Source organism: Hemiscyllium ocellatum, chromosome 6 (genome assembly GCF_020745735.1).
Source record: "Hemiscyllium ocellatum isolate sHemOce1 chromosome 6, sHemOce1.pat.X.cur, whole genome shotgun sequence".
In the NCBI taxonomy this organism is placed as follows: Eukaryota; Metazoa; Chordata; class Chondrichthyes; order Orectolobiformes; family Hemiscylliidae; genus Hemiscyllium; species Hemiscyllium ocellatum.
In genome coordinates, this window is record NC_083406.1 from 48486671 (window position 1) to 48514158 (window position 27488).

At 40.6% G+C, this 27488-nt stretch overlaps 1 protein-coding gene across 2 annotated transcripts in view; it reads left to right on the top strand.

The window, feature by feature from the left end:
- Positions 1–27488, top strand: part of uggt2 (UDP-glucose glycoprotein glucosyltransferase 2) — a 372492-nt gene that overhangs the window by 12435 nt on the left and 332569 nt on the right. The window contains exons 1-3 of one of the 2 annotated variants that reach the window (XM_060826542.1): positions 11198–11260; positions 12792–12913; positions 24799–24878. In XM_060826542.1, the coding sequence (XP_060682525.1) occupies positions 12795–12913; positions 24799–24878 (199 nt within the window). In that variant the 5' untranslated portion in view covers positions 11198–11260; positions 12792–12794. Of the gene's footprint in view, positions 1–11197; positions 11261–12791; positions 12914–24798; positions 24879–27488 lie in introns of those variants that run through there. The other variant, XM_060826541.1, reaches the window with a different exon arrangement.

Sequence of the window (27488 nt, forward strand, 5' to 3'; positions counted from 1 at the left end):
CCTGCAGGTTCTCTGGTTTCCTTCCAAAGTTCAAGGTTGTGTAATATGAAATAAAATTACACCTGTAGTGTGCAGGTTAGGTTAACCATGGGAAAAACCTCATGCGGAATTACAGAGATGAGATAAGGTGAGATGTTGTGAGGGTCAATGCAGACTTGACAGGCCAAATGGTTTATTTCTGCATTGTACGGATTCTGTAATTTAGGCTCCCACCCAGGATACATTCTGTTCTTTTGTCACCCTCAGTACTTCCTCCCAGATGTTCAATGTGGAGGAGTATTGATTCAATGAGGGAGAATGGAGATTCCCAGGGCAACTCCCTTGCAATATAAACCATTGTGTCACCACCTCAGCTGGTGGGACAGGACATATCCAGGGATGGTGATGGTAGTATCTAGACATTGTCTGTCAGGGATGATTCAGAAAATATGACTAAGGTTGTTGCTTGACTATCTTTTAGTCAGCTCTGCTAATTTTGGAGTAGGTCAACATGCAGGCAGTAAGGAGGACTTTACTTGATGCCAGATGCTACCATTCCTTATTTGTTGAGACTTCTGAGCGGTTTGATACAGCTGAATGGCCAGATTTCCTTCCTGTCTTTAAATTGAGAATATTCCCTATCATATTGTACGGCATCACCACTACACTGAATGTGACAGATTTCAAGGAGATTTAATAACTCAGGACTGGACGTCCATGTGAAACTGTGGGCCATCAACAGCAGTAGACTTTGAACATAGTTTGCAAACTCATGACCCTGCATATCCCTGAGTTGACCATTACCTACTCTGGACCAAGCCAGACCCCCTCAAAATATTTTAAGGTAGCCTAGACCCCAACTTTTTCTTATTTTAAAGGCAGATGTGAAGTGGATATTCTGGGTGTGATTCAGCTGCTCAAACCATTTGGCTTTAAGCAAAATAGAATTTATTTAACGCTACAGTTGAAACACGAACAAAAGAAAATGGAATTTAGAATAACTTAACTATTGAAAAACTTAACTGACCTGATACAGCAACTTAACTCATGAACTGTTCCAATCCAGTAAGATTCCATAAACACACCCCTTGGCAAAAAGGTAAATTGAAATACAGACTCTTTAGAGGTACAACATCTAAAGAGATTTCAAAGAGACAGAGAGTCAGTCAGGAATGATCTGCTGAAGTTTACAACCTTTCTGAACTCCAGCATCTTGTGACTGCCACAGCTAAACCCAACTGGAAAAAGTGTGAAATGGGAGAACTAGCCACTCCTCTGCCATTGATAAACTAGGCACTTTCTAGACCCCTCTCTTTTTAAAAAAAAAAGCTCTGCCCGCATCAATCCTCTTTGTTACTTCTTCAAAAACTCAATCAAGTTAGTGAGACATGATTTCCCATGCACAAAGCTATGTTGACTATCCCTAATTGGTCCTTGCCTTTCCAAAAACATGCAAATCCTATCCCTTAGGATTCCCTTCAACAAGTTGCTCACCACTGGTCTATAGTTCCCTGACTTTTCCTTACCACCTTTCTTGAACAGTGGCACCGTGTTAGCTAACCTCCAGTCTTCTGGCACCTCACCTGTGACTATCGTTGATACAAATATCTCAGCAAAGTGCCCAACAATCACTTCCCTACCTTCCCACAGAGTTCGAGGGTACACCTTATCAGGTTCTGGGGGTTTATCCATCTTGGTGCATTTTACGACATCCAGCATCACCTCCTCTGTAATATGGATTTTTTTCAAAACGTTACCATCTATTTTCCCACATTCTATATCTTCCATGTCCTTCTCCACAGAAAACACTGACGCAAAATATTCGTTTAGTATCTCCTCAGTCTCCAGCGGTTCCACACATAGGTGGCCTTGCTGATCTTTGAGGGGCTCTATTCGCTCCCTAGTTACCCTTTTCTGCTTAATATATTTATAAAATTCCTTTAGATTCTCCTTAGCCATATTTGCCAAAGCTACCTCATGTTCATTTTTTGCCTTCCTGATTTCCCCCTTAAGCATACTCCCACTTTATATTCTAAGGCATCACTGGATCTCTGCTGTCTATATCTGACATATATTTCCTTCTTTTTTTAACCAATACCTCAATTTCTTTAGTCATCCAGCACTCCCTACACCTCCCAGCCTCACCTTTCACCCTAACAGGAGCATACTGTCTTTGGATTTTCGTGAGCTCATTTTTGAAGGCTTTGCATTTTCTAGCCGTCCCTTTACCTGTGAACATCCACCCCCATCAACTTTTGAAGGTTCTTGCCTAATACTGTCAAAATTGGTCTTCCTCAAATTTTAACTTTTAGATCCAGTCTATCCTTTTCCATCACTATTTTAAAATTAATAGAATTATGCTTGCTGGCCCCAAAGTGCTTCCCCACTGACACCTCAGGCACTTGCCCTGCCTTATTTCCCAAGAGTAGGTCAAGTTTTTCACTCTCTTTTAGGACACCCACATACTGAATCAAAACGTTTTCTTGTACACACTTAACAAATGCTTCGCCATCTGAATCCTTAATACTATGGCAGTCCCAGTCTATATTTGGAAAGTTAAAATCCACTACAATTATCACTGTATTCCTCTTACAGATAACTGTGATCTCTTACAAATTTGTTTCCCAATTTACCGCCGACTATTAGGAGGGTCTACAATACAATCTCAATAAGGTGATCATTCCTTTCTTATTTCTCATTTCCACCAAAATAACTTCCCTGGATATATTCCCAGAAATATCCTTTCTAAGTATAGCCATGATGTTATCCCTAATCAAAAATGTCACTTCCCCCTCCTCTCTTGTATCCTGGAATATTAAGCCAATCCTGTCCATCCCTGAGCTATGTCCCTGTGATTGCTATGATATCCCAGTCCATCTGCCTTCCCTGTTAGGCCTCTTGCATTGAAATAAATGCAGTTTAATTTATCAGTCCTATCTTGTTCTCTGCTTTGTTCCTGCTCACCCCGGGTGTTTGACTTGCTTCTTTTCCCAACTGTACCAGTCTCAGACTGATCTCTTTCTTCACAATATCCCTGGGTTCCAACCCCTACCTTACTAGTTTAAATCCTCCTGAGCAGTTCTAACAAATCTCCCTGCCAATATATTAGTCCCCTCCAATTCAGTGCAATTTGACCTTGTACAGGACTAATGGTGGCATTATCGCTGAACTACTATTCCAGATGTTCTGGGGACTTGGGTTCGAATCCTGCCACTGCAGATGGTGGAATTTCATGGGTGACATGGTGGCACAGTGGTTCTCACAGCGCCAGAGACCCGGGTTCAATTCCCACCTCATGCAACCGTCTGTGTGGAGTTTGTACATTTTCCCCGTGTGTGGGTTTCCTCCGGTGCTCCGGTTTCTTCCTACAGTCCAAAAGTGTGCAGGTTAGGTGAATTGGCCATGCTAAATTGCCAGTACTGTTAAGTGAAGGGGTAAATGTAGGGGAATTGGCCTGGGTGGGTTGCTCTACGGAGAGTTGGTGTGGACTTGTTGGGCTGAAGGGCCTGTTTCCACACTGTAAATAATCTAATCTAATCAATAGAGTGCTGATGAGAATTGTAAAACTCAATGGTAGAGTCCTGTAAGGTCCAATTTCAGACCATGAACACCCTTCTCCATGCTCATATCCACCCCTATTTCATATGGAGATTTCTCATTACCATCTTCCTCAGCATTTATCTCCCTCAGGGCTTATCAGCAGCAACTCCTTTCTTTGCTTCTCCTCTCTCTCTCTCTTTTGCACGATCTCATTTATTTTATTCCCTCCTTTCCCAAGTACTCTCAGTCATTAAATCAAAACTGGGCCACACTTTTCCAGATGCTTTCAGTTCTGATGAAGAGTCACTGGACGTGAAACGTTAAACTCACTTTCTCTCTGTACAGATGCTGTCGGACCTGCTCAGTTCCACCAGTACCTTCTGTTTTTGTCACACATTAATTTAGATTCCACACACTTTTGGTAAATGGCTTGATAACCTTGAATGAATGACAACCCCCTTAAATATGGCTGATTACCTAAAGACTCAGAGTTAAAGGGAATGGAGTAAGGGTATATGCCCGAAATGTCAATTCTCCTGCTCCTCGGATGCTGCCTGACCGGCTGCACTTTTCCAGCACCACACTCTTCAACTCTGATCTCCAGCACCTGCAGTCCTTACTTTCTCCAATCATTTTCACAGCCGGTGTCGTACTTCAACAATGTATATAATCACGGATCTCATAATCAGAGAAGTATACAGCAATTGTGAAAATTTGATCCATTGTGTCTGCCAACCAATCACCCAGCCTAATTCCACTGAGCAGCTCTTGGTCTTTAGCCTTGTAGATTAAGGCACTTAAGCTGCAAATGCTGTCTCTTTACACATGCAGTGAGCATTTAGAATCATACAATAGTTACCACACAGAACCAGGCCATTTGACCTGTCATGTCTGTATTAATTCCTGGACAGAAAACTTTATCTAGTTCCACTCCCCTGTGTTCTCCTCCATAATCCTGCATACCTTCCTTTTTCAGAAAATAATCGCATTCCTTCTTGAATTTGTCAATTGAATCTGCCTCCACCACATTCTCAAGCAGTGCACTCTAGATTCTCACAACTTGCCAAGTTTTTCTTCATGTCACTGTTTCTTCTTTTCAAATTGTCTTAAATTGCTACATGGATCTCAACAATTTCATCATCATATCAATTTTTTTGTATTCTGTCCAGTCCCTCACGATTTTGAGCACGTCTATCAGATCTCCTTTCAACATTCATTTCATGGAAAACAATCCCAACTGGACACAATACTCCAGTTGAAGCTCAGGTTTACCAGGATATTATTGCTTTTATGTTCCATACTCCTCTGTTGGAACCTAGGAAAACCTATCTGCTTTATTAAACACTCAGAACACTTCAATGATTTTTGTTTTAATGTACTCAGGCTGCTCAAAACCCACACCCCATTTGGAATTATGCCCTTTGTTTTATTTTGTCTCTGCATCTTCCTTAAAATTTCCAATGTTTGTCTCTGGACCGGAATTACTACATCTGACTGCATCCGCTTGTTCTTTCTACCAAAATGAATCATTTCTCACTTTTCTGCATCTAATTTTATCTGTCATCTAGAACAAGATACAAAAAGAAGAACAGCACAGGAATAGGCTCTTTGGCCCTCCAAACCTGTGCCGATCATCATGCCCTAACTAATCAACAAACCTACTGCCTTTATCCATATCCCTCCCTATTCATGTAACCATCCTGATGCCTTTTAAATGTCACCAACTTCCACCATCTCTTCTGGCATTGCGTTCCAGGCTCCAACCACTCTGCGTGAAAAACTTTCCTCAAACACCTATCTTACACTTTCCCTCTCTCACCTTGAACCTGTTTCCCCTTGTAATTGAAACTTCAACCCTGAGAAAAAAACTTCTGACTATCTACCCTTTCCATGCCTCTCATAATTTTGTAGATCTCTATAAATTTCCTCTCAGCTGCCGTCTTTCCAGTGAAAACAATCCGAGTCATATTAACCTTTCCTCATAACCAATGCTGTTGAGACCAGGCAACATTCTGGTGAACCTTCTCTGTACTCTCTCCAAAGCTTTGAGTCCTTCTGGTGGTGGGACAACTAAAACTGCACACTATACTCCAAATGTGGCCTAACAATGGTTTTATGTAGCTGAAACATTGTTTGCCAACTCTTGTATGCCATGCTCTGGCTGATGAAGGCAAGCATGCCATATGCCTTCTTAATTACCTTGGCCACCTGTCCATACTTTCCATCATCTGTCCCTTTTGAAGTTCAACACTATCCTCCTCTCAGGAGAGTGGAGCTGGAAAAGCACAGCAGGTTAGGCAGCACCCAAGGAACAGGAGAATCAACGTTTCGGGCAAAAGCCCCTGCAGGCGCTCAGCCAATTCTGTATCCATGTTGATTGTTCCTTATAAAATCCATGTGCTGTAACTTTACTCAAGTCTGTTCTTTAGGCTTTTAATCAAATCCTCTTGGAAGGCTAGGGATGTCATATCAACAGCATTACCCACAACAATCCTTTCTGTTGCCTCAAAACAAACTCAAGCAATTTAGTTCAGCATGATTTGTCTTTCCTTTGCTAAACCATATTTACTTATATGACAATTTTTCCAAAGTGGCATTTTTAGACACTCCCCATGACTGATATTAATTTTTTTTAGTGTATCTGTAAGAAGCTGTTGCTTGATAAGCTAATATGGAATAGCAAATGGAGTAATATTGAACAAGTAATATTAGAAAAACATTTACAACATCAGTGATAAGTAAACTATTAAAAAATATTCTAAGGGACAAAATTAATCTCCACTTGGAGAAGCAAGTATTAATCAAGGATACTTGACATGGCTTTGGAAGAGGGAGATCATTTCTCTCAAATTTGATTAAACTTTTCAAGGAGGTGACTAGGTGTGTGAATAACGGTAATACAGTTGTTGTAGTCTACGTGGACTTAGAGTCATACAACAACAAACAGACTCTTTGGTTGACATAAACACATTGTACCAGACATCCCAGTCTGAACTAGTCTCGTTTGCCAGCATTTGGCCCATAACCCTCTCAACCCTTTCCATCATGTACCCATCCAGATGCCGTTAAACATTGTAATAGTACCCATCTCCACTCTGGCAGCTCGTTTTATACACGTGTCATCCTCTGCGTGAAAATGTAACCCCTCATGTCCTTTATAAATCTTTCTCCTCTCACCTTAAACCTTTGCCCTTTAGTTTTGAACTCCCCCCATCCTAGGAAGGAGACCTTGGCCATTCACCCTATCCAGTGCTGATGATTTTTAAAATCTCTATGAAGGTCACCTCTCAGCCTCTCCTCATTACTCAAACCCTCCTGTCCTGGAAACATCCTTGTAAATCTTTTCAGCACCCTCAAAGTGGCCTCACCAATGTCCTGCACAGCCACACCATGACATCCCAACTCCTATACTCAGTGTTCAGACCAATTAAGACAAACGTTCTAAATACTGACTTCACCACTCTGTCAACCTGTGACTCCTCTTTCAACAAACTTTGACCAGCACCCCTAGATCACTTTGTTTGGCATCAGTACACAGGGCCCTACCATTAACTATATAAATCCTGCCTGGATTGGCCTTACCAAAATGCAACCTTACATTAATCTAAATTAGACTCCTTATGCCATTTCTTGGCCCATTGACCCATCTGATCAAGGTCCAGTTGTACTTTGAGATAATCACCTTCACTGTTTGCCTCACAATCTATTTTGGTGTCATCTGCGAACTTACTAATCATGTCTCCTATATCACATTCAAATCATTTATATAAATGACAAAAAACAGTGGACTCAACACTAGTCATTGCAGCACACTACTAGTCTTAGGCCTCCAGTCTGAAATGCAACCTTTTAATCTTTTAAACAAAAGGTACCACCAGAAAATTCAAACCTCCCCTGACACTGCCCCCATCAGACACTCAGTTCAGTTCAGAGTAAAGCTCATTCTACTCTTTTAAAACAGAAAAGTAAACTTTCTTAAAAAGGTCAGAGGGAAAGGTTCTTCCAGCCATTACAAATGAAAGTAAAGTTCCCTTACATGGACCTCATTAAGCACTTCTGGGATAGGGAACACGGGTTAAAATAAAAGGCTCCTTGCTTCTTTCAAGGAGTCCAAAATTAATACAAAGCAAAGATAATACAGCCCTCTTCCTGGGGCAACAAAGCAAAAACAAAATCAAATGAAATCAACAATAAAATTAACATCAGAATATGGTTATCTAGGCGATGATACACTGTCTCTCCTCTGGCACCCATCAACCATGAAAGGCCTCCTCTGTATGGAGCCAACTCGACAGCCACTTACCCAAGAGGCACAGGCTCTATACCAGAGACAATAAAGCTGGCTGAACAGGGAGCAACCCTGACACACTCCCCATCCAAAGTGTAGGCGCCGTCAGCGACCCAGTAACATTCACTAGACACACTTCAGCAGCGTGCAGAAGTCAGATGACAAAGTGTGTTACAAAGTCCAAAAGCTCGCAGAGACCCAAGCAGATACAGGTGATTCACTGTGTTGAATGCCAGTCTCATATTCCCAACCATGCCCTAAGTTCATCTGCCTTACCTGTCAAGCCTCTTTCATTGAAGTAAATGTGGTTCAGTGCTTACCTCGTTCTCTGCCAAGTTCTTGTTTGTCTTGACTACTTGACTTGCTCTCTTATCTACTGCACCAGCATCAGCCTTTTCTCTTTTTTTCTCAGCTTTGCTTTGGTGTCTCCCTCAGCAACCCCCACCTCGCTCACTAGTTTAAAGCCCCCCAAGTAACACTAACAAATCTCTCATGAGGTTCCCTTCCAAATTCAGGTGGAATCCATCCCTCCTATCCTGGTCATTTCTATCCCTGAAGAGATCCCATTGGATGTGTAAGACTTTTGATGAAGTCTGACATGGCAAACTGGAATACACATTGAATGGTAGGAGCCTAAAAAGTACAGATGATCAGAGGGACCTTGATTACTGTTGTGAGTAAATTACAATAAGCTACCTTTAATTGAGCTACTTATTAAGAAATCTCTCAGACAATCAAATAGTGAAAAAATTATTTAAACTTTATTGCATGTAGCAACCAAATAAAATCATAGAGCAGAATTCATACAGCACGGAAAGAGGCCAGACAGCCTTTCAAGTCTGCACCAAACCTCTGAAGAGCATCGTGGCCAGACTCTGCATCCCACCCTATCCCCATAACCCCATATTTACCATAGCTAACTCACTTAACCTGCACATCCCTGGACACTATTGTCCAATTCATCTAACCTGCACACCTGTGGGAGGAAACTGGAACACCCTGAGGAAACCTACAATGACACAAAAAGAATTGCATACTTGACACAGGCAATCAACCCTAAGTCCCTTCAAGGAAGCAAGTTAAGCCTCACAATTCAACTTGGCTATTATGTGTTTAATGGTGGAATTTACCTATGATTCCAACCAACAATGTTTTCTCTGGATGTGTCCAGGGTTTGATCCTTGTGCAGTGTTGTTCTCCAGAGTCCTGTCCCTGAGGAACCCTGAAATTGAATTCTTATACAATGTTGCATCCTTCAAGTTTGTAGTATGACATTATTGATGATCCTTTAGATTCTTTCATTCACAATGTTGCAAGTCTGCAGCTTGCCCTCTGATCAGAAGCAGTTTCTTTGTTCCTTGTTACATTTGGCATGGGCTTGTTTGTTTGAAGACACAACTTTCCTGCCGTTAACTCTTTACATTCTTCTGCAGGGCAATCATTTTTCCTTGTGGCATATGGCAGCCAATTATCAAGCAATTATTAAAACAGTTTTATTCATGTAGCTTTCACTTCTCCTTCTCCCAGGGATGGCTAATTACTTTCAGTTCCTGTATAATAGTTTGTTCTTGTCCCTTTACAGTTATTCTAAGCATTGTTGTCACTAATTCTTTCAATCCGTGTACAGTTATTAAAGTTCTGAAGTTTACAGTATTACCATACATATCTGTAGACCATTGAAGGCAGTGGGAAAAGTAGATTAAGTGATTAAAAAGGCATATGGCTTTTTATATGCCTTTATTAGTCAAATTGAATACAAGAGCAAGGAGGTTATAATGGAGTTTCATATTTCACTACTTAGGCCACTGCTGGAATATTGTGTGTAGTTCTGGTCACCAATTATGGGAAGGTTGCAATTGTACTAGAGAGGCTACAGAGGGGATTCACCAGGATGTTGCCTGGGCTGGAATAATTAAGCTATGAAGGGAGACTACATGGGCTTGGTTTCCTTAGAACAGAGAAGGCTGAGAGTGAGGGCAAAAAAAGAGAAAATGCTGGAAAATCTCAGCAAGTCTGGCAGCATCTGTAAGGAGAGAAAAGAGCTGACACTTCAGGTCTAACTGACCTTTTGTCAAAGCTAATAAAAAAGAAGAAATAAGGGAGGCATTTATACTTGGCAGAGAGAAGGTGAGTCATGGCTCCAGAAGCAAAGGTAGCAATAAAGAGGTGATAATGACAGTGCAGAGAGAGATTATAGGGAGATTAGGAACTGTGAATGACCAAGGCTGAAGCCAGTGCTATGTGACAGAATATGTGGGGGATGGGTGAAGCAGAGGCAAAATGGAAAACAGGGGAGAAGGATAGCAAAGGGGGAAGAGGAGAGGAAAAAGGTGCTGAGAGAGTGGGGAGCAAGAGAAAGAGAAATAATCAAGAAATAAGAGGTACAGAACAGTGAAAGAAATATACAAATAAATAAATAAAATAAAATTACAGAGCAGAATGAAAACAGAGGGGTCGAGATGGGATAATCCTCTCCTTTGCTACCCTTCTCCCTGTTTTCCGTTTTGCCTCTACTTCACCCATCCCCCACATATTTTGTCACATAGCACTGACTTCAGCCTTGGTCATTCACAGCTCCTAATCTCCCTATAATCTCTTTATGCACTGTCATTATCACCTCAAAATGTCAGCTGTTTTCTCTCCTTACAGATGCTGCAAGACTTGCTGAGATTTTCCAGCATTTTCTCTTTTTTTGGTTTCAGATTCCAGCATCCACAGTAATTTGCTTTGATGCTGAGAGTGAGGGACTCAATCGAGGTGTGCAGTTTAGTGAGAAACCTTTCCTCTTCACAGAGGGGCACTAACTGAGGAGCACAGTATTAATGTAAGGAGCAGGAGATTTACAGGGGATTGGAGGAAAACTTACTCATCCAGAGGATTGTGGGTTTCTGGAATGTATGTGTGAAAAGGTGGTGGAGGTGGGAACACTCAAAACATTTAATTATGTTAACGAGCACTAGAAGTACCTTGGCATATAAGGCTGTGGGTCAATGCTGGAAAAAAGATTTGGAATAGAAGCTAAACAGTGCAAAAGTGCTGACAAAAGGTCTCTGGACTTGAAAGTTTAATTCTGTTTTTCTCTCTCTCTCCCGATAGATGCTTTCAGACCATGCAGAGTTTCTCCAGCACTTCCTATTTTTGTTTGAGATTTCCAGCGTCTGCGGGTGCTTTGTTTATTTTGGAATAGATGGTTGATTGTTGACCGATATGGACATGATAGGCCAAATGGCCTATTTCCATACTGAAAAAGCACTAACTATATAAGATTCAATGTTACTTTGAAGATGAGTGATATCTTAAAACAAAATGTGCCATTTCACTTCTGTGTAATTACTTCTAAGTGTCATTAAACTATAATGATTTTTACAGGATAGGTTCCACACAAACTGAGTGACAGCCAATGAAGTGATACAAACTAAATCATGGATGTGAGTTTGCTCGCTGAGTTGGAAGGTTCGTTTTGTCACCATATTAGTTAACATTATCAGTGAGCCTTCGGTGTTAGTGACCTGTTTTCTATTTATGTGCTTACGTTTCCTTGGGGTTGGTGATGTCATTTCTTGTGGTGATATCATTTGCTGTGCTGACGTAATTTCCTGTACTCTTTCTCAGAGGGTGGTAAATAGAGTCATAGAAATGTACAGCAAGGAAACAGACACTTCGGTCCAACTCAACCATGCTAACCAGATATACCAATCTATTCTAGTCTCATTCGCCAGCACTTAGCCCATATCCCTCTAAACCCTTCCTATTCATATACCCATCCAGATGCCTTTTAAATGTTGCAATTGTATCAGCCTCCACTGCTTCTTCTGGCAGCTCATTCCATGCACATGCCACTCTCTGTGTGAAAAAGTTGCCCCTTAGGTCCCTTTTATGTCTTTTCCCTCTCACCCTAAACCTGTGCCATCTAGTTCTGGACTCCCCCACCCCAGGGAAAAGATTTTGAGTATTAATCCTATCTATGCTGCTCATGATTTTATAAACCTCTATGTCACCCCTCAGCCTCTGAGTCTCCAGGGAAAACAGCCCCAACCTATTCAGCCCCTATCCATAGATCAAATCCTCCAACCCTGGCAACATCCTTTGTAAATTTATTCTGAACCCTTTCAGGTTTCACAACATGCTTCCAATAGGAAGGAGGCCAGAAGTGCACATAATATTCCAAATGTGGCCTAACCAATGTTCAGTACAGCCGCAACATGACCTCCCAAATCCTTTAATTGGCGGCACGGAGGCACAGTGGTTAGCACTGCTGCCTCACAGCGCCAGAGACCCGGGTTCAATTCCCGACTCAGGTAAAAGGGGTAAATGTAGGGGAATGGGTGGGTTGCGCTTCGGCGGGTCGGTGTGGACTTGTTGGGCCGAAGGGCCTGTTTCCACACTGTAAGTAATCTAATCTAATAATCAATGTTCTGACCGATAAAAGAAAGCATACCAAATGCCTTCTTCACTATCCTATCTACCTGTGACTCTAATTTCAAGGAGCTATGAACTAGCATTCCAAGATCTTTTTGTTCAGCAACACTCTCTAGGACCTTACCATTAAGTATATAAGTCCAGCTAAGATTTGCTTTCCCAAACTGCAGCGCCTCGCATTTATCTAAATTAAACTCTATCTGCCACTCCTCAGCCCATCTGCTCAAAATCCCGTTGATGTCTGAAATAACCTCCTTCGCTGTCCACTACATCTCCAATTTTGGTGTCATCTGCAAACTGATGATGTTACTTAGTATAGTGACGAAAGGTCTGAAAACGAACTTTCCAGCTCAGCGAGCAAACTTCCATACAGAACCTCGGCCTAAGCTACAAATCTTCTCAAAACTCACTGAAGCTAAATCATTTACCATTTGATTGTTATTTGTTTGATATTATTATATATCATTATTTTAATTTCAATCCTTGTCTGTGTCTTTTTTTACCTTGTTATATCATGAAGGGCATACTTGTTAATTTAAGTTTTCATTTTTTTCAATTTCCAAAGGTGATGGCTCTACAATTCATTGTTCTCATGTTGAGGTTTTGCAACACTCAAGCAGCTGGCAAAGGTGTGACTGTTAATTTAGATGCAAAATGGCCATCAACACCTTTATTGTTGGAGACAAGGTAAGATTAATTTTGAAACTGCTTCCTTCACATTTAACTTCCACATATAGCTTCCCACTTTCTAAAGGTCCTTTTTTAACTTTAGTTTAACATGATTTATAAACTATAATATATGTTCAGTTCTTAAAGTTTACAAATAAAAGCTGTGAATCAAAATTTGATTTGGCTCAGCTGATAGCCTATATATTAAAATTTTATTCAGGTTCACGATTTTGGTGTTGTGGACTAAATTTAAATAAACTGCTCATATGTGTACATGAACAAAGTAAAGCCAAATTAGATATATGAAGAGACAAAAAAGAGACCAAAGTAATGTAAAAAAATTGCATTCTAACTCGGTGTAATTTGACAATTGTTACTTGATATTCGAGATGTTAATGAGTGAATACAGTGTAACATTCACAGGAATGCTTGACGCTTGAAGTATAGTGTTATTTGTTATGATAATGGACAGTGGAATAGGTTTCTTAGAGATCTTTGTAATCACATGTTACAGTGAAACTGATTTACTGGTAATTGTCATTCTTTGTCAAATGCTCTACAACAGACCCAGGAAAGACCCAGAAGTTCTTCATGGTGAAGAACTTTATAAATATGGGCCATAAGCCACCTTATTTTTCTCCTGCATGTTGTATGTTTATCACATATTTCAAATGATTTGTAATATATACCAAAATTATTTTCAGAAAGAAATCCATCTAATTATTACTTGAAATAGTCAAACATAACTAGATTAGAACACATTCTTCAGCATTTACTTACTTTTCATTCATATCTTTTGTTGTCATTTTTAAATCTGAGCTGTGCACCAAGTCAAGCACTGCCAGCTAGCAATGGCCATTCATAGGAGGTACAGTGGGAAGAAAATGAAAAAGAAAACCTCCTGAGGGCACACTAGTTGCATGGATGACACATCATTGCAAATAGTGTCACACTTATACATTGCTATTGCTATTTTGTACTTTCATCTGTCTGTCATTGTAACTGCAGCTGTATGAATCAAGTTACCCAGGTTACTTTCCTTAATGTTTAGCATAGCGTAACATCATCTTATTGTTCAGTGTAGGGCCATCACATCCAGATTGCCCTCAAATAGTTGAAAATTTTCTCTTTTAATTAACATCAGAAAAAGAGAAGAAAAAGCTAGCTAAAAAACATTTATGAACTCATTTACCTCTGGAAACAAGTAAGGATCACTTGCAACAGGTTTAGAATGAATGTGTGGTAACTGCACCAGCTCACATCTACTGGTATGGAATGTCAATGAAGTCCTATCTGGCCTGTTGAACTTGACAGTGTTGCACTCTGATATACTGCAAGTAATGTTTTTCCTGCACAATGTTCTTATATTCATCTGCAAAAGACTGCTACTGCCCTTACAACTCTTCAGATTCCATCACATCCATTCTTTGCCTGCTGTAGTTGTGCAAAGCCCAGCATGCTATAACTTTGCACCGAACCCTGCAAGGGCCCCCAGACCAATCTAAGTATTGGAACCTTGCTTGTAGCAGGCCTATCATTTACTCTATGTTGGTACTGGTTGAAGAATGGGCAGCATTTATCTACACTTGACTTCAAGTCAGGGATTGTGAAATGGAGACGTCATCTATGGTTAATGAAAAGAGTAGCTCTTGTCTCTCAGCCATTATCCTTAGAAGACATCTGATAACAGGAACGTTTACCTCTGTAGTGATTACATCCACTGATCATGGTTCTAATGAATCTGTGTGGAGAATATCAGAAACAGAGTAGCTCCATAGTAATGTGAGCAGTCAGCATTCACATCACTGTCTTAGTTTGCTCCTCTGTACAGTCAGACATGGAGGACTTTGACAGGAATGGCCATAGAATGCTACTTCATGGACAAAGCAGCATCAGCCATTGTTGCACAAATGTTGGAGGAGATTGCAAGTGCGGTTGAATTCCTGATATCTTGTTGCCAATGTCACCTAAGAAAGGCAGCATTATCTATAAGAACAAGTTGGTGAATACTTACTGTTCAAGATGAGAGTAAATCTCCATGCTCTTGTGCAGCTCAGGGGTCTTGAATTGTATTTCAATAGTGGACTCCATGTGCCACTTTTAAGATTAACCCTAATTACTTCTGTTTCACAGAGATGACTGTGATCAATCTGTAATGATCAGTGACATAATCAAAATGCAGAAGAATGCATTCGGCAGCATGGTAGTTCAGAGGTTAACACTGCTGCCTCAGCTCCAGAGTGACTATCCTTGAGTGACTATCTTTGTGGAGTTTGCATTTTCTCCCTGTGTCTGTGTGGGGTTCCGTTGGTGCTCTGGCTTCCTCCCACAGTCCAAAGATAGGCAAGTTAGGTGGATTGGCCATGCTAAACTACCCATTGTGTTAAGGGATATGTAGCCATGGAAATTGCAGGGTTACAGGGATAGGACAGAGGGATGGGTCTGGGTGGTAAGCTGTTTGAAGGGTCAGTGTGAACTTGTTGGGCCTGTTCCCACACTGTATGGATTCTTTGAATTATTTGCGACCAGGATTTTTATCTCACACAATTGGGCACTGCAAGTATTTCAAATGCTGGACAAAATGAATACAGATGGCTTTAACCTGTACTGTATAAGTGCATTAATAATGCTATTGCCCTTGAAGGGCTTTAAGTTGCCTACAAGTAGAACCCATGAGTTCAGACAGGAATAAAACACTGACTCCACCCATCCAGGTGTGATTTGTCATTTTCTAGTTCCATTATGCGTTTATGTTTTGAATGAGGGTGGAAGGTAATGCATGGCACTCTTCACAGAGTGAGTCACATGCTTAGCCTAGTAATCAAGGGGAAACTCCATACTTCCATGTTTCATTCTTAGATTAGATTACTTACAGTGTGGAAACAGGCCCTTCGGTCGAACCAGTCCACACCGACCCTCTGAAGAGTAACCTACACCCCTCTGACTAATGCACCTAACACTACGGCCAATTCACCTGACCTGCACATTTTTGGACTGTGGGAGAAAATCCACGCAGACACGGGGAGAATGTGCAAACTCCACACAGTCACCTGAGGCTGGAATCGAACCTGGTGCTGTGAGGCAGCAGTACTAACCACTGAGCTACCGTGCCACTCCTTAATTCTTCTGTTCACTCTCCAATGGACCCATCAGTACTGAGCTTCCATGTGTTTCTGCACAATTCTTTCAATCATTTCCCACCATTACACCCTAGGGTTGCACCCATGTAAGAGTCCCATATACAGCTGAACAATATCTAGCACTTGTTTACCTTTTTACCTTCCAATACTAGGTATTTATTAATCATCAGAGCCTATTATATGCTATTAGATTTCTATATTTTTCTCTAAATTAAGGTGCAAACAGATATATATAGAAGCATTATTTTATCGATCGCATAAAAATAAAATTAATCTTTAGCATATTTCATATTCTCCTGTCTTGAAATGAAAAAGAATTTCAATAAGACTTGTTATGGACCAGGCCATATTCCCTCAAAATTTTTCAAGAAGGTAGCCCAGACCCTAACTTTCCTAGTTGTTTGGAGCAAGTGTATAGTGGATGTTCCAGGAATGATGCAGCTGATCAAAACTCCTCGGGTTTAAACAAAACAGAATTTATTTACAGAGTACCGAATGAAACACAAACAAAAGAGAACAGAATACAGATGAACTTCAATTATCTGGCATTCGATTATCCGAATATTGGATTATCCGGCAAGATCGCAAGGACCAGATGCTCAGCTAAACTATGTTACCGGCATTCGATTATCCGGAATTTGATTAACTGAACGAAATACTGCCCTACCATGTCCTTTGGATATTCGAGAGTCCTCTGTACAGAATAATTTAATCTATCGGAAAACCCAACAGACTATACCAACTTAATGACGCTGTTTCAAATTCCTGCAACAATCCCCATAAGTACCCCTTAGCAAAAAGGTAAAATCAGACACAGGTTCTTACAGAAGAGAGATTAACCATTGAACACCTTCTTCCATGTAGCTGTTACTTTGGATTCCCAGCTAACAACTTACCAGCAGCTCTGAACACCCACACTGCTAAAAGCAGAACTAAACCAAACCAGAGAAAAGCTGAGCTGGGAGAACTGGCCACTCCCCTTTCATTGTACACGTTTTTTAAAACTTGAAAGCCTTTTGTCTGAGGCAGTATCTGTATCTAATCAAATCTAACTATAATCAAATTGGCCCTAAAACACATCCAAACCAGACACATTGGAACCTGTGTCTTTATGATTCAAAAAACAATGAAGAGGACTTAACCTTGTTAACGGAGCAGCATCGTCACAGGCTATGATATTTTCACATTCTCATGACTCATTAAATCACAAGGTGTTACTTTTCAAGGACATCCAACAATTTCTTTGGCCCAGCACTGTTCTTTAAAACAATGTAATAGCTGGTGACCTACATCGACCAATTTTATTTTTAAAATTTCCTTTACTTCTAAAAACCTCTATTATAACCATAAGTCCAACCCTCAATCTCTTTTCTGCAATATATTTTGCCAAGTGGCCATACATCCAGAACAGATGACTGTCAATGTGCCATTGTACAGGTACATTTCTTTCTCTTGTGAAAGAGTTCCTTTAAAGTACTTGGTAAACACTGAATCGTATTGATCTCTTCTACCAGCTAAAGTATTCCGGCAGTTAAGATGCTTTTGAGTACTTTTTTTTTGATTCCCAGGTTAATAGACTCCATTTATCATTTCTTCCCACTGAAAATGTGATGAATCCTTCTGTTGTTGAATCACCAGGATGATTGGCATGTGGGGTATCACTGAAACTGACTAGTTTATTTCCTTCTGGAGTACATGGACTGGAAATCTGAGTGTACGCTATTCTAAACTTAATATTTTCAATTTTACTTAATATTTTGCTTGATTTTACTTTTACAGTTCTTCGAATTTTCTTTTGAAACGATTAACCATCTCTGTATCCACCGCCCTCACTTTTCTCCATCCCAACAGTGCTGCTAAAATGTCCCATTTTTGGAACACTCTGACAATTCTCCTTTGATGTGGAGGTGCTGGTGTTGGACTGGGGTGGACAAAGTTAAAAGTCACACAACACCAGCTTATAGTCCAACAGGTTTATTTGGGAGTACAAGCCTTCGGAACACTGCTCCTCCGTTACGCAGCTGGGGGGCAAGATCATAGGACACAGAATTTATTGTAAAAGATCAAAGTGACATTCAACTGATGCGATTTACTGAAAAAATACTGGGTTGCTGTTAAGTCTTTCATCACTTAGAATGGGGTTACAGGATTCGATTCATTAATATGTAAATCCCAGAATTTCTTTCAAGTCACATTCTCAAGATAACTTAAGGTTTTATTTTTAAAAAAAAGACGTCTCAGTTCAGACAATGCGTTGAAGGTGTGAGGTTAGAGGCTGTCTGTAGCCCAACCTTGAGTCAGACTGGTTCTATTTCCAAAGTAGGAACTTATATTATGTCACATGAACAGACTGCTTACAGATTGTGTGCTTTATGAATAAAATAGAATGTATCTGCAAATGCACCTTCACCCCATAGACTTTTGTATGTTTGCATGCATGTGTGTGTGTCCGTGAGAGTGTGCATACTTGGTAGAATATGTGCGCAAATGTGACAGAGTATATGCCTGTGAGAGAGTGTATACGTAGGGGTGTATGTGTCTGAGAGAGAATATATATATGAGACAGAGTCTATGTGAGTGCGTTCGTATGTGCTTGTGTGAGTTTTTGTACTGTAGTCACCTGTAGTGTGACATGAACCCAAGATCCCAGTTGTGGTCATCCTTATGGCTACCAAGCTTGACTATCAGCCTCTGCTTGACAATTCTGCGTTGTTGTATGTCCCAAAGTCTACCTTGGAGCACGGTCACCGAAAGATCCAAGGCCGAATGTCCTTGACCACTGAAGTGTTCCCTGACTGGACGGGATATCCATTTCTGGTGATTGTTGCGTGTTGTGTAACGCTTTGATCTTTTACTATAAGTTCTGTGTCCTGTGATCCTTCTCCACTAGCTACCTAATGCAGGAGCAGCCCTCCGAAAGCTTTACATCCAAATAAACCTGTTGGTTATAATCTAGTGTTGTGCAAAATTCTCCTCTGCACCTTCCTAAAGTGTGATGACTGGATTTGGATACATAGTTTAAGGTGGCCTAACTAGAGACTTATATGTGTTCAGTATAACATCCTTGTAGTTAAAAACATTGCTGCTATTTATAACAAGATCCCAAATCTTTGCTAACCATATTCTCAGTATGCACTGACATCAGGTCCCTCTGTTCCAGCACACTCTGTAGAACTGTGCCATTAAGTTTGCATGATTTCCCTGTAACCCTTCTGCCAAATGCACAGTTCTCTGTGTTAAATTCCTTCTTTCTCTGATCTGCAGATTATGCTGATCTATTTGTGCTTGGTTACAGTTGATTAACATCATTCTCACTATCACTCCTCCTTGTTTAGAATCCTTGGCAATAAAAGAGTAATGGTCCTATCAGTGACCCTTGGGGAATACGACTGTCAATCATCGATTATACTGAAAAAATTAGTTATTTAGCACAAGTCAGTGTTTCTATCCTTTTTTACACACACACACACACACACACACACACACACACACACACACACACACACACACACACACACACACACACACACACACACACACACACACTCTTTGTCAACCATGGACATTATCAAGGGCATTCCATTCATTCAACCATTTCTGTTACTTCACCAAAAAAATTAAATTAGCTTAGTAAAACACATTCTGTCCTTTTTAAATCCAAGCTGGCTTTCTTTAGTTAATTCAAACCTCTTCATGTGCCTGTTCAGTTTTTTTTCATGTTCATTGTTTCTAAACCCACACCTACTTGAACTAATTGGCCTGTAGTTATTAAGAATATCAAGGCCCCTTTCTTAAATGGAGGTGACAACACCTGCGATTTTACAACTGTTCAAGTCTCTGACAGCTATACTCCTTACGAGCGTTCATTGCACCATCACCTGTACTATCTCCACTTCCACTAATATTTTCTCAAATTCCTCTCCATACATGTCTCACCCTCTTGGTTCCCAAATGGAACTGACTCCATTTCATGTTACACACTTATTATTTTACATAGCAATAGATTTTAGGATTTACTTTTACATTATTGCCATCATATTCTCATTGTATCTCTTTTTATAGAACTGTCCAGCACAGCCCATGTTGAAATTCTCATGTTACCTCACTTTCCAATCTCACCCTATTGTATTTGAGTTATTCTTGTTTGAATAATTCATCTTTTATGTATAACATTTTAATTATAAGTCTTTCTCCCTTGTCATCCAAGAATTTCCTGTTCCTTGGATGCTGCCTGACCTGCTGCGCTTGAACCAGCAACACATTTTCAGCTCCCTTGCATCTTGTCCACTGTTGGAATGGTCTGAGCCGAGATCTGAAATATTTTTTCTTTAACGACCACCCATTGTTTCACAGTGCTTCTTTGTGTTAGTCTTTAGTTCCACTTTAACTTGGTTAGATCATTTCTCATCCCAATTAAAATTAGTGAATCTGTTTGACTTGTCTTCTACCTCCCTATGTTCCCTATCCCAGTGGAGGATCTGTGCAAATCCGCTCCTGCTGAAATAGGTGGAATAAGGGATGGCTCAAGATGATGATTATAAGATGTGCTTTAATTGCCAGTCAGGTGAATGAGGTGTGTGTTTTAGGGCAGACATTGCAAGCTCAGATTTTCATTGTGATGGATAACATCTCTCCACCATAGCAAAAATGCTGGAAAATGTTAGAAATCAAACTCCTGCTCCTGAACCTGGCATTTCTGATTTTCATGAGTGTGGCTTTGGAGGGTTAGTCCATAGCCTGTCTGTGTGGGGCTCATGGAGGCAACTTGGCCATTTTAATGGGGTAAAAACAATGACTGCAGATGCTGGAAACCAGATTCTGGATCAGTGGTGCTGGAAGAGCACAGCAGTTCAAGCAGCATTCAACGAGCAGCGAAATTGACGTTTCGGGCAAAAGCCCTTCATCAGGAATAAAGGCAGTGAGCTGGAAGCATGGAGAGATAAGCTAGAGCAGGGTGGGGTGGGGAGAGAGTAGCATAGAGTAAATGACCTGGGTCTTGCAGTGGGAGAGGGACTCCCTGAGATTCTTGTAGAGAGAGGAGGAAAACTTCTTCAAAGCAGGCATCCTTGCAAGAGGATTCACAGTAGGGTTAAAATCAACGAGGTAAAAACAATGACTGCCGATGCTGGAAAGCAGATTCTGGATCCGTGGTCGTCGATTTCGCTGCTCGTTGGATGCTGCCTGAACTGCTGTGCTCTTCCAGCACCACTGATCCAGAATCTGGTTTCCAGCATCAGCAGTCATTGTTTTTACCTCGTTGATTTTAACCCTACTGCGAATCCTTTTGCAAGGATGCCTGCCTTGAAGAAGTTTTCCTCCTCTCTCTACAAGAATCTCAGGGAGTCCCTCTCCCATTGCAAATCCCAGGTCATTTACTCTATGCTACTCTCTCCCCACCCCACCCTGCTCTAGCTTGTCTCTCCATGCTTCCAGCTCACTGCCTTTATTCCTGATGAAGGGCTTTTGCCCGAAATGTCGATTTCGCTGGCCATTTTAATGATCAGCTGCCTCTACTGAAACAGGATTTTGGCATATCTGGAGCATGGAGATTAGACCAGCTGAGGGCAAGTGTTCTCAGCAGTTGGTGGGATTTAAAGTCTATTAATAAATGGAGAATATAAAGCTATCTCTGTGATGGTGACATCATTGATTATTGTAAATACTTATTTGGTCCACTAACATTCTTTAGGCAAGGAAATCTGCTGTCCTTATGCAGTTTGACCGACATATGACATAACAATGTTGTTGACTATTAACTGCCCTCTGAAATATTGTAGTAGTGCTCAGATTGACAGCAACAAGGAATCAATAACAAATGCTGGCCATGTCAGTGACACCCACATCCCATTAAAGGACCTTAAAAAAAAGAATTTTTAAAGATAACCAGGGCAGAACTTTGAAGAGGTAAGGTACACCTTTGCATCTGGTCCTAGGCACCTTTGGAAGAGGTAAGCTGCCTTTGTTGGTTATCATGCATCCTTTGGGATTGTGAAAATTGGGTATTCTTGTGCAAAAAAACCCACTTTTTTAATTCATTCATGAAATGTTGGTGTCATTGGCTAGGCCAGCATTTTTTGCCCATCCTGAAATGCTGTAGAGATAGTGTTGGTGAACTGCAGTGAAAGAGGTCTAGGTACAGCTACAATGCTGTGAGAGAGATAGTTTCAGCATTTTAACTCAGTGACAGTAAAGGAACATTGATACAGTTCCAAGACAGTGCATCTTCTAGATGGTCGCACAGTGCCCTCTCTATGCATCACTGGTAAAGAATTAATATTGAAAGTTGGATGGCTAAGGTCATGTGGATTATCTTGTCTGGATAGTGTTAAGCTTCTTGAGTGTTGTTAGAATGACACCCATCCAGGCATGTGGGGAATATTCCATCACATCCCTGACTTGCGACATATAGTGATGGACAAATGTTAGGGAGATGAGTTACTTACTGCAGGGTTCTTGACCTCTTACCCCTTGTAGCCACAGCATTTATATCACTAGTTCAATTCAGTTTCTTGTCCATGGTAACTGCCAGACTGTTGATAGGGGCGACATGGTGGCTCAGTGTTTAGCACTGCTCAGGCGACTGTCTGTGTGGAGTTTGCACATTCTCCTTGTGTCTGTGTGGGTTTCCTCCCACAATCCAAAGATGTGCCGGTCAGGTGAATTGGACAAGCTAAATTGCCCATAGTGCTAGGTGCATTAGTCAGGGGTAAATGTAGGGTAGGGGAATGAGTCTGGGTGGGCTACTCTTTGGAGGGTTGGTATGGACTTGTTGGGCTGAAGGGCCTGTTTCCATACTGAAGGAAATCTAATCTTATCTAGTGGGACATGATAATGCCATTTAACTTCAGAAGGTGATGGTTAGATTCTTTCATTTGAGATAATCATTACTGGCACCTGTTTATCACAATATTACTTGCCACTAATTAGCCCAAACGTGGATGTTGTCTAGGCCTTGCTTTATACAGACAGGAACTGCTTCAGTAACTGAGGTGTTGTGAATAGTACTGAACATCATGCAATCATTACCGAAAATCCTCTTTTCTAACCTTATTCTGGAGGGATGGTCATTGATAAAACAGCTACAGATGGTTGGACCTAGGACACGACAGTAAGGATTTCTTACAGAGATGGCTTGGAGCTGAGATGATTTATTTCCAATAACCACAACCATCTTCCTTTTGTGGATTGTAATGAGGCCACAAACAGAATAGTGTTGATGCAAACCTGAGTTAAGTGTCAGTGAGTGATCAAAATAGAATAATTGTGATGCATAACTGATGTCCCAAAATATAATTTTTGCAGTGGTTATCCATTTTGATGACCAGCTTTACTGCTTATAGAATGTTTTCATGAGAGGTTAATTGAAAAGATTTCATGTATTAAATGCTTTTGTATCAGTGAAAGACTTTTTCAGCAGAGACATCATTGATAGAAAACTTTGTTTCCTATCAGCATGGCTCCTGAGGTGGGTTTTGTGGGGGCAATATGAGTTGGATGGAGAGGGAAGGACAAAGTGAGGATGTTGGTATAACTTGACACTGAGTTGGCATAAGTATTACTAAAAGCCATGGGGATTATTGTGGACATAAAGGTTATGAGCGGCCATAGTCAGTGGGTAGATGGGCATTAGGTGGCGTACGGTTTGAGGGAATGTGAATGTGAATCTAGGGAATTAGGTAGCATGGGTTGGTATAGATGGGGTAGTGAGGTGAAGTGAGCAGGAGGGATGTTTCAGATTTCAGTCAAAGTCAAGTTTGTAAGCTTTGTTCCCAAAACCTCATGCAGGCTTTCTGTCCAGCTTGTCTTGGGAGCAGGCAGCCTGCCCACTTTGCCTGACTCACAATCCAGTGAAGGCCTCCCATCTCCACTTCCTTTGCACCACAAAAAGGAAAAATATGTTTCCATTTTTAAAGATTGGGTTTCTCCCATCACCGGGCAAGCAATGCAGGATTCAGAATTGGGGCCACAGTGTTTTTTTTTTAAGTTATGTACAGTTATGCCCTGTTTAAACCACATTGTCATAGCACAGTTTTTTAGTGCAGTCTGTAAGTTAGAAAAGTTTACTAAAAATGTTTACTCTCCATGGTCATTTTTAAAATAAACTGCTGTTTTCCTTATCACACTTTCCTACCCAACAGTCTAGTTTACGACTTCCCTCCATTTCACACTTCAACCCATCAACCTCTTCTCGACATTTATCTCATCCCTCTCCTGCTACCTGCATCACTCAGTGCTTCCCTGTCTCACTTGCTGTCTCCCCTTTTGCTGTCATATTCCCCCCTTACTCGCCACATTCCTTACTTCTCTTACATGCTGTTGCCTTCTCTTGCTATCATGCTCCTCACCTTTACTCATCACAACTCTCTTGCTCCCTCTTTTACATGCTGCTGCCTTCTTTTGAACACTCATTGTTTACTGCTTGTCGTCTTCCTGGTCCTATCCCAAACTCCTACTTTGAGTGGGTTGTAGAGAAGGAGGGGAGAGTACCGAAGTGAGAGGTTTTTCTGAAATATTTTATGTTTTAACTTTTGCTGATTAGCTGAGATTCGGTTCACAAATATTTTATTTTAAATCTTCCTTACTTGGGAATGGTATTAATTTAAGTAATTAAAAATTTTACTTTCCTGAACATTTCTGTGTTTACTTGAGCTGAAATTCTCTCTGAAAGCAAATGTAACTTTTTTCTTACTGTTTCCAATCACTCTCTGTGAATGTATTAATTTTTGTGAAAATATAAAATATTATCTGGCTCTTCTTTTATAGTGAGTTTGTGGCAGAAGAAGATGATGAAAAGTTCTGGCAATTTATTGACACTGTGAAGGAAATAACCTACATTCAGGGAGGTAAGATCATCTTATATATCCCACTGTGAAAATCTGCTAAAACATTGGTCAGGAAGGAAACTATGGTGTTGCAAATGTGATGACAGTATAAAGGGAATTTAAACATGGAGCTCTAAAGAATATAAGTACAGGAAATATTTTACGTCTTATATCCATGCAGTGTATGTAGAATCATAAATCATTATGCAGCAGAAGTCCATTTTGTCCATATTGTCTGAGAATTTTGATTTAGTGCCAAACTCCTGCGTTTTCCCTTTAGCCATACACATTGTTTCTATTTGAATAATCATCTAATACTCTCACAAATGTTTCATTGAACATGCCTTCACCACTCTTCAAGAATGGATTCCAGGTGCTATCTATTCTTGTGTGAAAAAAGTCTCTTCTCACTTCTCAATTGCTTCTTTTGCAAAACACTTCAGAACTATGCTCTCTGGTTCTCAATCCTTTTATGAACAGGAACAGTTTCTCCCTGTCTAGTCTGTCCAGACTCTTCATGAGCTTAACGACTTTTATCAAATTTCCTCTTAGCTTTCTTCTCTCCAAAGATAACAAATCCAATTTCTCCAAATATCATGTACATTCAGTTCATTCTCCAGGATGTTTACCGTACTTACATGGAGAAAGTTAGGTGAATCTAAAAACAGATTGATGCCTTTACAGTATATAGGTAGGCATTTGGTGAGATTGGTAGATAGGTGCTTACTGTAATTGTAAAGGCATAGTGAACAAATTAGCATGATGATAATTGAGTTTTGGATATTTGAATAAGTAGTATTTAAAGATGAAAGCTATATGAAGCCATGCCTCCTCTGTGATCTGATTTAGATCGTCCTAACATTTGGAATACTCTGTTCAATTCTTGTCTCCCTGCTATAGGAAAGATGTTGTGAAACATGAAAGGCTTCAGAAAAGATTTACATGGATGTTGCCAGGATTGAGGGTTTGGGTAGGCTGAATTGGCTTGGGCTACTTTCCCTGGAGCGTCGGAGGCTGAGGGGTGACCTTATATAGGTTTATAAAATCATGAGGGGCTTGGATGTGGTGAACAACTAAGGTGTTCTCCCCAGGGTAGGGGAGTTCAGACTAGAAGGCATAGGTTTAGGGTGAGAAGGGAAAGATTTAAAAGGGACCTAAGGGACAAGTTTTTCATGCAGAAGGTAGTGCATGTATGGAATGAGCTGCCAGAGGAAGTGATAGAGGCTGGTACAATTACAACATTTAAAAGGCATTTGGATGGGTACATGAATAGGAAGGATTTAGAGGGATGAGAGGCAAATGTTGGCAATGGGACTAGATTTATTTAGGATATCTGGTTGGCATGGACAAGTTGTTCATCTCTATGACTCTGTGACTCTAAGTGACAGTGAGAGCTTTGTGTTGTGAGGAGTTCAGAGCTTTATCTTCCATTCCATGTAATCTGCTCAGCTGCACATCATGTTCAGTGGATAAGGAATATAGTGTAGTGATTGATCTTGTTTATGTTTTTATCTTTCTCCCTGACCAGCCTGTCCAGATTGTCCAACAATGTATTGATATATTTAATTTCCTGTGACAGCGACTTCCCCACTCTTGACTACTCTGACCTCGTGCTGAATTTTGATTTATCTCAACAATTTAAAAGTTATTAAAAGTATAAGAAAAATATAGAAAAGCAAATAATTGATTGTTAAAAAAGCATCCATAAACTAATTTGGTTTTTGATCCCCATTGCTTGTGTTTACCTTTGAAAATGTTTCCAATGTTATTTTCAGGTAAGCTACTTGTCATGTGTAATAATGGATATTTTTAGATTAGATTAGATTCCCTACAGTGTGGAAACAGGCCCGACGGCCCACCCGGTCCACACCGACCCTCCGAAGACTAATCAGCCGAGACCCATTTCTCTCTGACTAATGCACCTAGCACTATGGGCAATTTAGCTCGGCCAATTCACCTGACCTGCACATATTTGTGTGTATGGAAGGAAACTGGAGCCCCCCGAGGAAACCCACGCAGACCCGGGGAAAATGTGCAAACTCCACATAGACAGTCACTCGAGGCTGGAATCGAACTTGGACCCTAGTACTGTGAGGCAGCAGTGCTAACCAATGAGCCACTGTGCCGCCGCATATGAAATGATTTAATGCCATATTGATATTTACTTTCTTGTTAGCCGCATTTGAAAGATAGATAACATTGACAGTGACTGGACACGTGCGCGCGCACACACACACACATGCAACCTCTACAACTATCTTCAAGAAGGGATGAAAATCACACTGTGGCAATTATCAAGGTTTGTTCCTCTTGTCTGAGTGCGGCTTTAAACCTTCCAGAGGAAGCTCAAACATGGTCTCTGTTGTCAGACAAACCCAAGAAAAATGTTAAGAACAACACCAGAAACTTATCATTGCATTCATCAGTCTGATAACACACTTGATTCCATAGATCATGAGGCTTTATAGACTGTTCACTGGAGTTTTTGATGCCCAAGAAACTTTGTAACAATCCTCCAACAGCTTTATGATGATAGGACAGCAATTGTCTTGAGGGAGAGATCTGACAAAAAAATCTTCAAAATCAGACTGTTGTCAACCAAGTCTCTGTGATAGACAACTTACGGGGGTA